The sequence below is a fragment of the Vulpes lagopus genome, chromosome 7 (assembly GCF_018345385.1).
Source record: "Vulpes lagopus strain Blue_001 chromosome 7, ASM1834538v1, whole genome shotgun sequence".
NCBI classification, from domain to species: domain Eukaryota; kingdom Metazoa; phylum Chordata; class Mammalia; order Carnivora; family Canidae; genus Vulpes; species Vulpes lagopus.
The window spans coordinates 53,627,779-53,640,174 of record NC_054830.1 but is presented as its reverse complement, the minus strand read 5'-3'; the positions used below and the strand labels follow the sequence as shown (position 1 = coordinate 53,640,174).

At 53.7% G+C, this 12,396-nt stretch overlaps 2 protein-coding genes across 8 annotated transcripts in view; one reads left to right on the top strand and one right to left on the bottom strand.

The window, feature by feature from the left end:
* The window catches only part of SLC6A6 (solute carrier family 6 member 6), an 85,723-nt gene extending 78,803 nt beyond the window's left edge, over window positions 1–6,920 (top strand). For both annotated transcript variants that reach the window (XM_041764674.1, XM_041764675.1), the window contains one exon: window positions 2,495–6,920. In XM_041764674.1, coding sequence (XP_041620608.1) covers window positions 2,495–2,635 — 141 coding nt within the window. In that variant the 3' untranslated portion in view covers window positions 2,636–6,920. The remainder of the gene's footprint in view (window positions 1–2,494) is intronic.
* A 1,903-nt stretch (window positions 6,921–8,823) lies between these two features.
* GRIP2 (glutamate receptor interacting protein 2) overlaps window positions 8,824–12,396 on the bottom strand; it is a 98,462-nt gene continuing 94,889 nt past the window's right edge. For all 6 annotated transcript variants that reach the window (XM_041763889.1, XM_041763893.1, XM_041763892.1 and 3 more), the window contains one exon: window positions 8,824–11,449. In XM_041763889.1, the coding sequence (XP_041619823.1) occupies window positions 11,291–11,449 (159 nt within the window). In that variant the 3' untranslated portion in view covers window positions 8,824–11,290. The remainder of the gene's footprint in view (window positions 11,450–12,396) is intronic.

The following is a 12,396-nucleotide window of genomic DNA, read 5'->3' as shown; positions in this document are numbered from 1 at the left end:
TTCTGGGGAGTGGGCGATGGCGCTGGGCAGGCGACAGCAGTTTTGCATGCCAAGCTCAGAGCTAGGGGCTTATCCTGGGAGCAGTGGGAGCCATGTGGCTGTAGCCATACGCAGGAGACAAGGAGCCGGGAAGGAAGCCTGAGCTCCACCCAGAGGCCTTCTCTTACTCTGAAGCCAAGTTTTGGATAAGCCCAACCCGTGCTGGTGGCCCCTTCCCCAGATCTGCGGCCCTGGTCTTGTGCCTGCCAGTTTCCCATCCAAAACCCCCTCCTCACCACCAACCCCTCAGAAATTTCTCCCAACAATACTGCAGATTCCAGGCTGTGGCAAGAGCTGGGGCTCTTTCCAAGAAATCCTTTTCTTAGAATCTCCCTTAACCTTTGGGCTTGGGCCAGCTCCAAGACTACACTGTTTTGTTCTGGGCTGTTTTTATTGTTATTCTCTTAAAAATCTGGAGCCAGGATGTCCTGGGGCCCTGGCTCCCCCTTGGGCTGGGCCAGTTTCCTTGTGGGCAGGGGAAAGGCCTGGGGGTGGTATTGGTGGGGGGAGACGGGTGGCCTGGCAGAGAGGGAGCAGCCTTCCCGAGACAGAGGAAGTCGGCCGGGGTGTGCCCGGGAGCAAAACACGAAGCCATGAAGCTGGGGTCCATCTCAGCCAGGACAGTCCTTGGGCCCTTGGGGTGTTCCCTCAGCATCAGACCCATTGTAATTCCTCAGAGGACACAGGGAAGGACCCCAGTGCTCAGCCATAGTACTGCTAGGCCCTATCATTTGTTAAAATCCTGAAATACTGGGTCTGGGGACAGACGGGTGGTTGCTACGGCCCTGAGTCCTCCACATTCAGCCCCCACCTCCACCAAACACTCCATGGCAACCCAGACCCTCCCTGGGAATTTCCAGAATGCACCTACCACCCGTAAACTAAAAGGTTAATTGGGGCACAGCAGAGAGTCTTGGATGTCTGTTCCGCAATTTAAGCCACAGAGAGGGGACACCTAATACTAACCCGAGTCCCTTCAAAGCTTAATTTTAAAGTAGTTTCATCCCAAGTTCAGAGGTTTGATGAGAATGGGGTTTTGTGGGGGGGAAGGAGGAAGGTATGGGTGAGGCCTCCACCCAAACTTGCACCTACAAACCAGTTGGGTAACCAAAGCCCCCTCCTCTGAAGGCATAGGAGCCACCATCAATCCATTTGCTGTGTCCCCGACCCTACCCCTCGACCTGTCTCCCGGCTGTGCTCCCAGCCAGGTTTGCAAGCCTAGAGCCCCGGGTGGCCACCTGGCATTGTCTGCCTCTTGTCCCAATCTTCTGGGGACACATCTGCGCAGAGAGGCAGGGTGATGGAAGGGAGCCAAACCTGCTCTCCTGCTGGCCTTCCATCTTTTGCCCTTGAGCTGCAGCCACCAGGAACTGTCCCCCAGGACCAGGCAGGGAACCCAGGCTAGGGAAGCCCTCGGGCAGGGCTGAGAGGCCCCTGGAGAAGGTGATCTAGAGCTGTAGCAGACAGCCATGCGCTCAGCTCTGGCCTATTGTTACCAAGAGGGGATATGGCCCTGGGGTTACCAGGCCTTGCAAGTTTTTAAGAGCAGATGGAATCTGGGTTTTCTGAGTGAAATAGTATAGCTTTTAATAAGCAGCTTTAAAAAGATTGTAATATACTTAAGTTGAATGTAAATGCCTAAGTAGGAAGGTTTCTTCTTGACAACTGTTTGCTGCTTAAGTCTCAGAATGGATGCTTGGCAGGAGGGGAGCTGGGGAGTCGGGAGCCCTGAGGAGTCCCAGTCCCAATGCCTGGGAAGGACTCTTTTCCTCACCAAGTTCATGATCCAGTAACCAGCCCAGAGGGCAAAACTCACCCTGCCCAAAAGTGATGGGGTGATTCTCATGCAACCCAGCCTCTGGCTTGTCTCTGTCGGAAGGTGCAGCTCAGACAGAGCAGTGGTCTCCGAGCCCTGAGCAGGAAAAAGCCCTGCAGAGGGAATGGGTGGGGAGGGTGCGAGAAAGCAGGAAATGCAGTTTACAGGTGGCTGAGGAGTTTGGTGGAGTTTCTTCTTGGGGAAGGTGGGAGCCATGGGAGGCTCACAACAGTTATCTGGCCTCTGGCATGCAAATTGCATGAACTCGGCTGGGGCTGCTTTGTAAGTCAGAGAAATTGAGGGATGGGAATTACTAGGAGGCATATTTAGCTCCATGGGAGGAAAGAAGTCGGAACTGGGAGGTGTGAGTCCCCTGTCCCTGCAAGCAAGGGTTGCCCAAGGAAACTCCTCAGAAATTCCACCCTGATTCAAGGCCCAGAGGGACCTTCCAAGCACCTTAGTTCAATTCCTTTGTCTGCCAGTGGATGAAACGGGGGGGTGGGGGGGTGGTCCAGAGAGGGTGGTAGTTTGCCAAAGGCCAGAGGGCACACTGGCAGGACTCAGGGTGTAGACAGTCGTGGTGGAGTGGGGAGGCAGGCCGCCTGACTTCTCTCTACTGCCATCCTCTTCCTTCTCCAGAGACTCAAGTACCTGCTGACCCCGAGGGAACCCAACCGCTGGGCCGTGGAGCGCGAGGGGGCTACGCCCTACAGCTCCCGCCTGGCCGTGAACGGCGCTCTCATGAAACCGACGCACATCATAGTAGAGACCATGATGTGAGCTCCTGGGCAGACGGGCCGCTTCCCTGCTGTTTACTAACATTAGATTCTCATAGGACCAGGTTTACAGAGCTTTCTATTTGCACTAGGATTGTTTTTTTTTTTTAATTGTCACAGAAAATGTTACTCTGTGTGTGTGTGTGTGTGTGTGTGTGTGTGTGTGTGTGTGGTATTGTGCGTATGTGTATTTTGTTTTGATTTGGGGATATTTTGTACAAAAAGAAAACCCACCGGCAGATGTCCGGGACGAGGCAGAGCTTTCATATTGAATTAGATGTATTTTATGGGAACTTGGTAAATTTTTCTTTGTATTTTTTTTACATATAATTATATATACATTTAGAGATTGTCATACAGTTTTACCACTTGAATCGATCTTCTTGCCAGCAATAGATCTCGTTTTTAAAAGCAATTCTTCGGTGCTTGTGTAGCTGGCAGAAAGTTCTGCCCCCCAAAAACACAGGGTGGAATCGACCTGGACAGTAGACCCATTTTAAGGGTGTAGTACCTTCTCAGCCTGGTTCGAGTAGAAGCATACAGTGGGGCTGGGGGGGGGTGGGGGGAGGCCCCACTAGCTGGCCAGACCCAGAGAGGCTGGAGAAAGGAGGGCCACAAGCTTCAATGACACTTGTCTTAGCCAATAAGAGAAATGCCAAAATAATGGATCAACCCCTCAGATCAAGGGATTGACTTAAGGCAGACAGAGGAGGCCGTACAGCGCAAGTCCGATTCTCTAGAAACCGTTGTACCAGCAGCAAAACCCCACTTGGTACATTGAGATCGAGGGTGGATAGTCAGAAGGACTGTCAGGCAGGTTGTCAGCACCATTCATCCGAGAGGGAGCGGCAAGGGCTCCCGGGAGGGCCAGTGAGGATGGCGCCCCGACATTCAGGAGGCGGACTGCTTGGCTGCCGCCCAGGGCCAGCCCAGCAGGAGCCGGGGATCTCAGGGCCCCAAACCTCACACAGATGGGGCTGTTGTGTTTTATGGGATTCTATTGTATCAGGTTCTGGCCGTTTCCCAGCTGACATGTCTTGCAGCTCCGTGTAGGAGAGAAGCATGATGTATCTGGTGAGGGACGAGGGGTGAGCCAGTGGACCAAAGGGTGTGGGCCCAGGCGTTCAGAGAGGCCTGGTGTCAGGGAGGGGTGCTTTTCTTTCCTCATCTCTCCATCCTCAGCTCTGTCCTCATCTCCCAGAGGCTGGGAAACTCCTGACAAGCTCCCCGCCCAGGGCTGCCCCAGCTCCTAGCTGGGAGTGCCAAGAGTGCTTTTGGAGGCTCCCTGAATCTTGGAGTCGGGCTAAGCGCTCCCAAGCCCTCCTCCCCATTCGGGCGCAAGAGCAGCCCTTGGTGGTGGCTTGGGAGATAGTGAAGCTCTTCACAACTTCACAACTCCTGCAGTAGCCGGTGTTAGATGCACACACCACGTGGGGACCGAGGAGAGGAGGCGAGGGAGCATTTTCTAGAAAGGTAGGATTGTTCAGGGGGCTGGCATCCCAGAACTGGCTTGGCCAAGAGCCTGATTTAGAGCGGCATTCCTCTCTGAAGAAGTACAGAAGGTACTCCACCTTTAAAATCCTGAGACGGACACGTCTCCACCCAAGCCCCCATTTGGACCTAAACTGTGCCATTTAAACTGTCACTTCCAAGTTCAGAGTCTCAACTCAACCAAAACATTGTCATGCACAAACGCCAGTGACTGCCTCGTGGGGTGCGGAGAGTGAAGCCCAGCTCAGGTGTTGAGAGCGGGGGGCTCTCTGAATCCTGGAACCCTCTCCCCAAATTTGGGAGGGGAGGAGCCTCTGGTGTGTGCCCCCTCCCCAGAGGCGGAGGCAACCCTGAACCTCTTCTCTCTGGCAAGCATTCTCATTTCACATTTCACTGTTTCCAAAGGATACACTCTGCCAAACAATACCCAGTCCTATTCCAAACCGTTAACAATTCTGTGTTCCTGTTTTTCTATGTATTTATGGTTGCCGCTGTGTCTGAGTTGATTTTGTTGTTGTGTCTTTTCCTAATTTTACTGAGTAGCAATGTGATCTGTTTTCCTTCGTCTCATGGAACTTAGTAAACTAACCACTGTCCACGATTGGTGACAGGTGATGTGTGGAGTCAAGGGGTGCTTGGTAAGCTGTGGCTGCCTGGGCATTTGTGGTCATCTCAGGCTACAATATCTCCCCTCCGGTAAAAAGGCTACAGTATTTGGGGTTGGTAGGTAAATTGCAACATTCTGGAAATGGCCTGAGAAAGGCTTCTTCTCATAAGATTTGCAGACCAAATTCTAGACCAAAGACACAAGCAGACCAAGTCCCCAGGCCCTGCCTGGAAAGAAGGTCAGCCACTTTCCCCGAGCCCCTCTCTTGACAATCTCCCAGTTTACCTGTCTCCAATCGGGCCCTCTTGTCTACTCCCCTGGCCCTTGTGTGTCTGCAGAACTTGGCTCTGTGAGTACAAGATGTAATGATGTGTGACTTTGATATGTCTCCACATAAAGGAAACTTGTCATTGGAGCTCATGACTCTGGTCCTCCTGTCTCTGGAGAACAGGCAGTCCACCCACTCTCTGCCTTGGGAATGGGTCAGAAATTCTGGTGCCTGCACCTAGCCAGGTTGGCCAGCTCTGGAAGGGATGTAAGGGAGATGGTTAAAGAACTTTCTGAGGATGCAGAAATGGGTAAGGGCCTTAGGCTAAATCTCACCCAGGGAGATGCTTCCCTGAGCCTGCCATGGGCTGTGTCGGCCCCTCCAGGGGACAGTCCTGCACAGTCAGTGCCTCCCTGGTCCACACCCTTGGAAAATGGGGGGCTTTTGCGAGGCCCGGAGCACAGAACAGACCGGGCACAGCGGGCAGGGACTGGAACCAGGCTATCCCGAGTCAGTTCCAGTTGCAGGTTCTCTGAGGGGTGTGTGGCAAGTGGCAAGTGCGTCTCCCCAGTGTTCTCCCTGAAGACCAGAGACGAGCCTTTATGAACAAGGAAGCACTCTGTGCCCCAGCATTCAGGGACGAGGAGAAGCACCCCTCACCCCCTCCCCATCCTCAAAGGTGCGGCTCTGTACCCAGTAGCCCCCTGAGCTAGGAACTGAGATCCCTGTTGCACATGAGGAAACTGAGGCCCAGTGAAGCCAGCTGTGGAAAGAAGCAGAAGTCCTTGGGCGGGATTTAGCCTGAGGCCGTGCGGGACATTCCCAGGCAGCTAGAAGCAGCCTTGGGTGATTTCTGGGTGGCACACAGCCCCCTCTCTGTATCTCTCGTTCTCACCCCAGATCCCCAGTGCACCCCTAAAGAAGGTGGTGAAGCACGAGGGGAGTGAGCTGCCCTCTGCCTAGCACACAGTGATCTTGCATCCCCCACAGGCCGCCACAGCACGGCAGTCCATGGTCCAGCCGGCTTCTCCCCAACACTGCCCTTCCGGAAGGGGAAAAGCTCTGGGCAGCCAGTGCTCAAGGCAGAGGTGCCAGCCTTCCCCTCGAGCCTAGACACAGGCCAGGAAGGATGCAAGAGAAAGCTCGAGGCGGCTAGAGGTCCCATCCAGCCCCGAGACCCGGTGCCAGGCAGCCCCACATAAATCGCACCATGCAAAAATCCAACAAGCACCAACCAAACAAAATCCCAGAGAGCAAAACTCAGAGAGGGGTGTGAGTAGCCCGGAAGCCAGAGAACAGCATTTCCCTCGCCCCCCCTGCCCTGTTAACGCCTGGCCCTCAGAATGCTCTTGTTTTTAATAGGAAGCTATGTTTCATTGTTCTCTTGTGGTGTCACTACAGACGTGTTCTGACAGTTCCCTGAGGGATGGAGCATCTTGTTATATATTTGGCTTCAAATTGAGATGTTGGCTCCGTTTCTTCCCCCCCCCCCCCAATTAATTTTCGAATCCCTAGCAACTGTGACTGTATTTAGCACAAGAGAAAGCTGAGATCGTGGGTCTTGCCTCCTTCCAGAAATATGTCTGGCTCATCAGGACTTTTTTTTAAGACTTCAAAATATTTTTAAGATATTTTAAACTTTTGTAAAAAAAAAAAAAAAACAACAACCAACGAGACTCTTCTGAGGAGGAACATTTGTATCTGAATAAGATCCTCGGTGTATAATTCAGTCTTGCAGTATACAAGCTTTTGTGTATAAATGTTTTATGATATAATCCCTGTATTTCGCAGGGCTCTTCTTTTCCTCTTTTGCTTTTTAGATAAATATGTATATCGATATTTTAAATTCATCTTTGCTTTTTTTTAGAGGAGTTTGTAATCACCTTATAACATGAAAATAAACATTTCCTTTTTAAAATCCAACACGTGTGGGTTCTGTTTTTGAGGAGGCTGTTTTTCCTCGTGGTATTGCCATCTGGGGTCAGAGACAGAGGCGGAAGATCGTCTCCTGGAGGGGATGCCTCAAAGGCACACAGCAAGTCTGTGAAAGAGTTGTCCTCCAACTCCTGGGTCTACTCTGGCTGGTTCCACCAACCCTGGGGACTGACGCCCACCTGCCGCACACCCAGCTGGGAGACCTCACATCAGTCTGTCTCCCCACCTGGAATAAACCATCACCCCCTTCAAGGCTTCGGGCTGACAAGAGGTGATGCACCAGAGGTAGTTGCTTCCTGACGCCCAAGCAGGGGCTTTCTGATGACCAAGTCTGAGTGGGGCAGGCTGCAGGGAGGAGGCAAGTCCTAGAGGGATGCAAATAGAAATCATGCCATAGACACTGGGGCCTCAGAAGGGGGGGGACACTTCAGGACCCCAGAAAATAAGTGGTTGGCATGGATGTCCTCTGCCTTGGGAATCATGTACCCAACCCACTGTTACAGATGGGGAAATGGGCCGGAAGAGGGGCTTGGCCTCACTGGGGTCACAGGGCAGGTCAATGTTTTGGGCAGATTGATGAGTAGGCAAGTTCAGGGCAGCCTGCTGGGTCCTTTCCCCAACTTCCCAGACCAAAAAAACACCTCTCAGTAACTCATTATAGACGATGTTAGAATAAAATACCACTCCTTAAGCTCTTCCTCTGGCTATTGGCTTTTTGGATGGCCTCCCTCCTCCCTGTGTGTCTTGGCCATAAAACTTGTGTTCAAACTGTACCTCCATCCTTTACTACCTGTGTGACTTAGGGCAAATTACTTAACATCTCTGTGCCCCATTTCCTCACCTCTAACACTGGAATGATAACAGCCTCCTCTGAAGGCTGTAGGAGGATCCAGGAGATTCTTGAAAAGCACAGAGAACAGGGCCTACACGCAGCCAGTCTGTGGGACGGGGCTGCTTCTCCGGGTCATGACCTGCCCCTGCCTCCCTCCCATTGCAGAAGGGCTCTGAACCTGTCACCCAGAACTAAGAAGAGCGGTGATGCCCTGTGCACAGCTCACTTTGGGCTCCCTGGCCCAACCACATAATTGCACCCAATGCGGGCTGGCCATGCTAGCACCCCTCCAGTGATGGGGTGCTCACTCCATCCTGCATAGCTGATGGAAAGAAGCTCTTCCTCCGCCCACACAGAGCTGCAGCGAGGACATGTCCTCTGGGCTCATCCTGCCTGGGATGCCCTGGGAAGATTCATCGATGGGGCCCCACCCAGCACCCTTTAGGGGCTCCATGCAGCAGACCCGCCACTCGCCTGCCACAGTGGCTTTCCCCTGCAGACAGAATGAAATCCATAGTCCCTAACCAGAGCCTTACCATTGGGCCCTGCAAACCTCCAGCCTGGTCTCCCCACTCTGCTTCTGGGCCTCCTTTCTCTTTCTTGAACCCACCACGCTCACGCCCACCTCCGAGCATGTGCACTTGCTGTGCCCTCTGCCTAGGACACTGTTCCTCCCGGTCTCACAGGGTTGACTCCTGCCTTTAAAGGTCTCAGCACAAATTATTCCTTCAGAGAAGTCCTTCCTGACCCCATTCTATCCCCATGGTTGGGTTTTTTCCACTGCACTCTATACCTGCTGAAAAACCTCCTCACGGTTTGCTCCCCGGGTCACTGTCTGTCTTCCACTAGAATATAAGCCCCACGCAGACAGGACCTCATCTGTCATGTTCATGCTGTTTTCCCAGGGGCTAGAATGATGTGTAGCCCAAGCAGACTTTTTGGATGCATGAATTAATTAAAAGCAGGGGAGATGTCCTAAGATCCAAATGGAAGCTGACTATTGCCAGCCTATGATGAGAAACAAACAAGCAAACAAAAAAACAGATACCACAGTCTGGCTGCATTTAAATAATTTTATTTAAAAAATCATTCCAACAGCACCCCATCCCCAGCTCCTACGTAACTGCAACCCCTGACAACAGATTTACACATAGGCCCCAAACAGACCCCAAATGGCCTTTGCAATGCAGCCCCTTGGCATGTGCTTCCCGAGAGCCCTAAGAAAACCCCATGTAGAAAAATACTTTACAAGGAATATGCTCTAATCTCAGCCAGAGAAAAATACAGCTTTTGGGGTGGAAGGGGCATGTCACAGGAGCTATACCCAAAATGCATAGGCAGGCAGGATGCTCACCAGGGACGGGCATCAGGAAATGTCAAGTCTGGGATCTATGATCCCCATTGAGAAGCCAGAAGAAATATTGCATATGAGAAGGCCAGCCACGGCCAGGGGCCACCTGCCGGGCCTGGTTGCATACATCTGGGGGATGGCAGAGGCCTCAGCCCAAGGAGGTGGGGGGGGCGGGGGAGGGCAAACTGGTCAGGGTCGGAGTCGGGATGCCACTTCCCTCATCTGCAGTCGAACGCAGCTCTCCTGAGCAGAGATGCCCTCGGAGTGTGGCCTGTCCAGCCCTGTCACTTGACAGAGGCCCAGAGAGGCTGGCAACTTGCCTAAGTTCACACAGTTGTGGCTGCCAGTGGCCGTGTCTCTGCTATGTCACCCCCTGGCCCCCCAAGCTGAGGGCTCTCTTGGCTTTTGCTCAGTGCCCCTGCGATGGGTGGGCAGTGCCCTTTCACCCCAGGGGTGAGTGTTTACACAGGAATCCAAGGTAGCAGAGGCATTGGGCAGTCGGCCGGCATGAAGGGCTCTCTGGGGAAGGCAGGGAGTGGCAGGGTGTGGGGAGGTGGAGGGAGGAGAAGAGGGAATGCAGGCCTTCAGGGAGAGTGTGGGCAGGGCGCCAATGGGCATGGTTCTGGCCATGACAGGGAGGCCCGTCCCTACTCAGAGACTCTCCACCCCTTGATTGTCCAGAGAGGGTCAGACCCAGAGGGCGTCACAGAGCAACCAAGCAGCAATCCAGAGCAAAAAGAAGACACCTCTTGACTCCCCATCTCATCCCTTAAGTGGGAGAGCATTTCAGGGGCCTCCATGGGACAGAAGCACGGAGGACACAGGCAGGAGTGGGTGTTCCATTTTCCTGAGACCCCTTTAAGAGCAAAGCAAATCCCCAGACCTGACTGAATCCTGCCGGCCCACCTCCATCCCTGGGGCCACAGCCAGACCACCAGGTGAAGGCCTGTGCTCTTCCCCAAATCAAAAGGGTTCCTGGTCTGCAGAAGATGAGGACAATGACTTTAAGGGATGCTGGTGCTTCCAGATTTCAAGTGGGAATAAACTTCCTTAAAGGACCCCTCTGGACACTCACCTCTGGGTGTGAGGGGGATGGCCCGTCTCTGGCCTGTGTGCCTGCCTCTGTCTCTGTGCCTCCCTCTCCTGGTCTCTCCTCCCTCACTGGTTTGGATACTGAAGAGGAGCTGTATCATCTTACATATCCTATCTCTATGGTTTTCCCATCTCCACAGAAATGGCAGGTGAATGAAAACTCTGGGGTCTTCTCCCCCAAACGACTCCCTCCCAACATGAGGGGCTGGGCCCAAGAGGGGTGTGTCCATATGGATTTGCACCTGTGCCTCCTACAAAAGAAGCGGGAGGGGCTGAGAGCCCAGAACCTGGCACTGAGCTTGCCCCAAGGGTCCAGAACTGTGGCCTCAAATCCCAGAGGCTTCAGACCAGAGATGCCAAAATGCAAGAATCTCCCACTTCCAGATTCGACAGGCCGATGTTTCCTGGGTTCAGCCACCCCAGCTCAAGAGTCCCTTAAGAATGAGGATGCCAGCAAGCCCCAAACACCAGAATTCTGGAGAAGGAAAGGGGCTAGACTCCCACCCTGAGGGGCATCCCTCTTGGTGAGAGGCTGTCCAGAACAAGTGCCCCACCCCCACTGCTGCACCCTAAAGGCTCCCACTGGGGGGAAACTAACTACCTGAGCCTGTGTGGATACATTGCCCCGATGCCTCACACCTCAGTCCGTGACTGCACTGCACTGGGGGTATCCAGTTCCCACTCTCTCACCTCCTGTGACAGGGAGCTCACTCCTCCCCGGCAACTCCACAGCTCTCCTGGGAGAAAGCACTGCCTACGCTGAGCCGTGCTCCCTGGCCCCAGACCCCTCTTCTCCCAGCTGAGCGGCCTGTCTCAACTCCTATTGAGTAGCGCTCCTCTGGACATCCTGGAGACCCGATATGAAGAAAGACCTAGATGTTACTCCAACTAGGGCAGGGACCTCACTGCCTGGTACTCCAGGCACCACTGAACCAGAGAATAGAGACAGGTTCCGGCCCATGACTCAGAGCCTCCCAGACAGACAGACGGATGAGTGAGTGGCCACGTCTCCAGCCCAGTTACAGGCCTGGAGGCCAGGATCTACTCCCGTGGCTCCTTGGGTGTCCAGACCACACGCTGACTTCAGAGCATCCGGGGGCTGCTGGGGCCTGGTGCTCGTGGGGCTCGGCTGCTCTGTGCCAGCGGGTTGCGGCTGATGACCAGGGCCAGGACATCACCTGCCTCCGCCAGGAGCGGCACGGCCAGGCAGCAGTCGAAGTCCCGCGTGCGAACGTGGTTGACCTGCACGGGACACAGCCAAGGGGACAGACGGCATCAGCTGAGCCCCGGGCTGAAGCAGGCAGGAATCGTGAGATCTCCTCAAGTGGGGGCCCCGCCCCAGCCCAGACACCCGGTAAATCTAGAACATTCACAGAGAGGAAGTCCTCCTCCGTGTAGTTCTCCTTCAGCCCTTCTGCTTGGGGTTTATCAAAGAGAAACCCCTAAGGGGATGTCAGTACACCCTTCCCACTCCCCCAACACCTACGTCCCTCTCCCTTTTTTTAACATAAAAGAGCAGACCACACACTCGGCTTCCTGCCTAGAATTCCACGACATTGCTTTGTTTCTGTTTTATTTTTATTTGACATTGACCTTCTATATGTCAAGCGAGGGGTGCTGGATTCTCATTCCTAAGTGACATGAAAGGCTTCCTTTCAAAATAAGGTTGAAAACACTCCACCACCCATTTAATGGAAACACGGTCCGTAAAGGTAGTGCAAGTACAGCAGAAACCACACCAAAGAAACAAAAGTAGCTGCAGCGTGGGGAAGGCGGTGCAGGGCAGCCGCGCCGGGACTCTCCCAGAACTTTCCATCCATGCACCTGCATTTCCCAGGCTCCCTTGCACTTAGCAAGGTCATGTGACTGATTCTGGCCAATAGGCTGTGATGGGGGATGGCACCTGTCACTTCTAGGTGAAGGCAGAAAAAACCCACATGTGATTTTCCCAGCCGGTTCCCTGTGTCACGTGGTCTAAGGCACTGGCATGAGGGTAGAGCCCCATTAGCCTGGGAGAGGAAGCCTATGCCAGCCTATAGTGGGCAAATACAGGTCGGTGTGTGTGAAGCCAGTGAGATTCGGGGTTGGTACAGCAACACAACCGAGCCTAACCTGACTATAGGGCTGCTGTTACCATTCCCTTCCATAGGAAGCTGGGGCTCAGAGGCAGGAGGTGACTTGCCTAAGGC